A 2,650-nucleotide genomic window follows, 5' to 3' on the forward strand; every position below is an offset into this window, starting at 1 on the left:
GATGGGAGATGATGGGAGATGGGAGATGATGGGAGATGGGAGATGGGAGATGTGATTGTGTCTCACTCTGCTCCATGTGAGGTTTAACCCATCCAGGGCTCCCCTGCACACCAGCTACCTTGTACCTCTCTTGAGCAGGCTGGGCCGGCCCTCCAGGCTGCAGTTCCAGCGCTCACTGCGGAATTGGAACTGGCACTCCAGGATGCCCAGGCGGATCGCGTCCCGCAGCGTCTCCGCCAGCCCCGGCTCCCTCCGGCACAGCCGCTTCTGCTTTCGGGACAGCTGGAGCAGCTCGCACTGCTTCACGTGGCCCTGAGCGGGCCCGGAGCCCCCCGGGCTGCCCAGCGATGGGAAGTGGGTCAGGGCTTCTTTCCCGGTCAGGCTGCAAGGAGAGAAGCGGGAGAGGCGGTGAGTTGAGGATTAACCCCTGGGAGCAGGCAGGGCCACGCTGGACAGGAGCTCTGAGCCGCCCTGAGGTGTCCCTGCCCATGGCACAGGACTGTGTTGGGTGGTCCCTAAAGTTTCCCAGCCCAGTTTGGGATTCTGTGATGATTCGAAGATCACCATCGTGGAAAAGGTGAAGAAGGGAAGGATATTCAGGAAGCTGCAAGTTGGGATATTTTACCAGCTCAGTAATCAATACAGATTGATTAGATTGATTAGACCTGGGATCCCCACCCACCACCCACTCCAGCAAAGCCCCAGACTGATGCCATGGGGAGGAGGAGAAACCTGAGTGTGTTGTCACCAGCAGCCCCATGGGGAGTTCTCTTGGCTCCAAGGAGAGAACGTGACAACACCCACTCATGGCTCACAGCCCAGCCAGTGTCACACACAGAGCCCTGGCTGCTGCTCTCTGTGTCACAGCTCTGTGCCACTCCAAAAAGCATCAACCAGCTCCTTCCCAGGGTCTGTGTGCACTGCTACCACACCCCACAGCTTGGAAAGGCCAGTGGGAGGACACCACCAGTGACCACCTGCCTCCTCAAACCTGAGTTTTGCTGGAAAACATAGCCTTGCTGAAAAAATACAGGAAAGGTCAAATAAAAATGTCCTGCCAAATGCAATGGCAATGCATTTATGTGTTAATGCAATTCAGCTGAAAAATGTCACAAATATTGGAGACAAATGGTTTCACTTTCCATGGCAAGACAATATTTCTCTTGCAAAACTCACCTGGTATCTGCAGGATGCTTGAAGTCACAGAGAAATTATTTCACTTTGATACAGGATTTGGGGGCTGAAAACTGGGAGCAGCCCCAGGAGTGCCACCTGATTCCCAAACCCAGATTCACAGAAAGCCTCAACCCCTGGCTCTGCCCCCAGAAATGCCCAAACCAGACAGATCAATGGAAATATTCTGGAACCTTTCTATTTGAACACTTCTCCTTCATGATGGAGGATGCAAGTCAAGCCCTGCAGCCATGATTTGAGTTCCCCCTGTGCTTTGTAGAAATATAAACTGTGTTCCTGAGCTGTTCCTGAGGTATTTTCTAGATCTCTCTGTAGTCAGCCCAGCTTATCCAGGAGCTGGAGCACAGCTCTGCTGGCCCAGTCCCACAGCAGCCTGTACCCATTCCCACAGGAGCCCACAACCCCCAGATGTGCTGACACACATGTAATTAAGAACAAAGACAATTAACTAACACACAGGCTCACCCAGAGATCTGCAAACTACCCAAGAACCTTGGAACCCTTGTGGATCACACAAGGATTGAACCTTGGAAACCAAGTGGGTGAGAAGGATCTCTCCCTCCTGTTGTCACTGCTGAACTGGAGGACAGAAACAGGAGCTGTCCCAGTGAGCCAAGAAATAAAGAGGCAATGCTGGAAAGAGAGACAGAGCTTTGGGGCCAGGTTCAGCCCGAGAAACTCCAATTAACACGGCTTGATGAGCTCCAGAGAGCAGCTCAGACTGCACAGCTCAGAGCCCTGCCTGGCTCAAACCCTGCCCAGAGGCTGCTGAAGGCAGACCTGAGCTGGAGGAAGCTGAGGAACACAAGATTAACCCAAGGCACTGAGACCAAGCCATGCTGAAGCAGCTTGAGGGCTTTGCCTGCCTCACCTGGTGCTTGAAACCCAACACACTTTGTTGAACCAACCTGTTCACGGGGGGGGATGTCCCTGCCAGCACAAGCTCTGAAGCTCAAGATGTGCCAAAATTTGCATGGACAGGAACAGGCTCAGAGGTCAGCAAAGAGGACAGGGATGTTCAGGCAGCACCCAGCTCAGGGGACAGTGCTGGGCTCAGCAGAGCTGTTGTTGTAATGTCAGAATAACAACCCTCAGCCAGGACCTGGACTTTGCCTGGCAGTGGGATTCCAGCACTGACATCCCAGAAAAGTGCACTTGTCAAGGAGTGGAGTGGGAATGTGGCTCCTCTCCCTTTGCCATGCAGTGTCTCTGCTCCCAGGCACCAAAGTTTCCCAAGTTCACAGGGAGAGGAAATAAAGGAAGTGGAAGGTGCTACTGAAGAGTTTAAGAGCCTGATACAACAGCACAAATCTCTCACTGCTTGAGAGCACAGCCACAACATTCCCAAACTCCATGTACAAACTACTGACTGTCCCTGTGCCAACAGACCTGCCAGGCATCCTACCTCCCCAAAATCCCCTCTTGCCAGTCCCCATCCTCATTTTAGCATCCTCCA

General features: G+C 53.2%; 1 protein-coding gene across 1 annotated transcript in view; it reads right to left on the reverse strand.

Moving 5' to 3' along the window:
* WNT9B (Wnt family member 9B) overlaps window positions 1–2,650 on the reverse strand; it is an 18,988-nt gene that overhangs the window by 8,423 nt on the left and 7,915 nt on the right. Inside the window, exons 3-4 of the mRNA XM_033520019.1 lie at window positions 2,010–2,050; window positions 126–368 (exon numbers count right to left, since the gene is read on the reverse strand). Of these exons, the coding sequence (XP_033375910.1) occupies window positions 126–368; window positions 2,010–2,050 (284 nt within the window). The remainder of the gene's footprint in view (window positions 1–125; window positions 369–2,009; window positions 2,051–2,650) is intronic.

This window comes from Parus major, chromosome 27 (assembly GCF_001522545.3).
Source record: "Parus major isolate Abel chromosome 27, Parus_major1.1, whole genome shotgun sequence".
Classification (NCBI taxonomy): Eukaryota; Metazoa; Chordata; class Aves; order Passeriformes; family Paridae; genus Parus; species Parus major.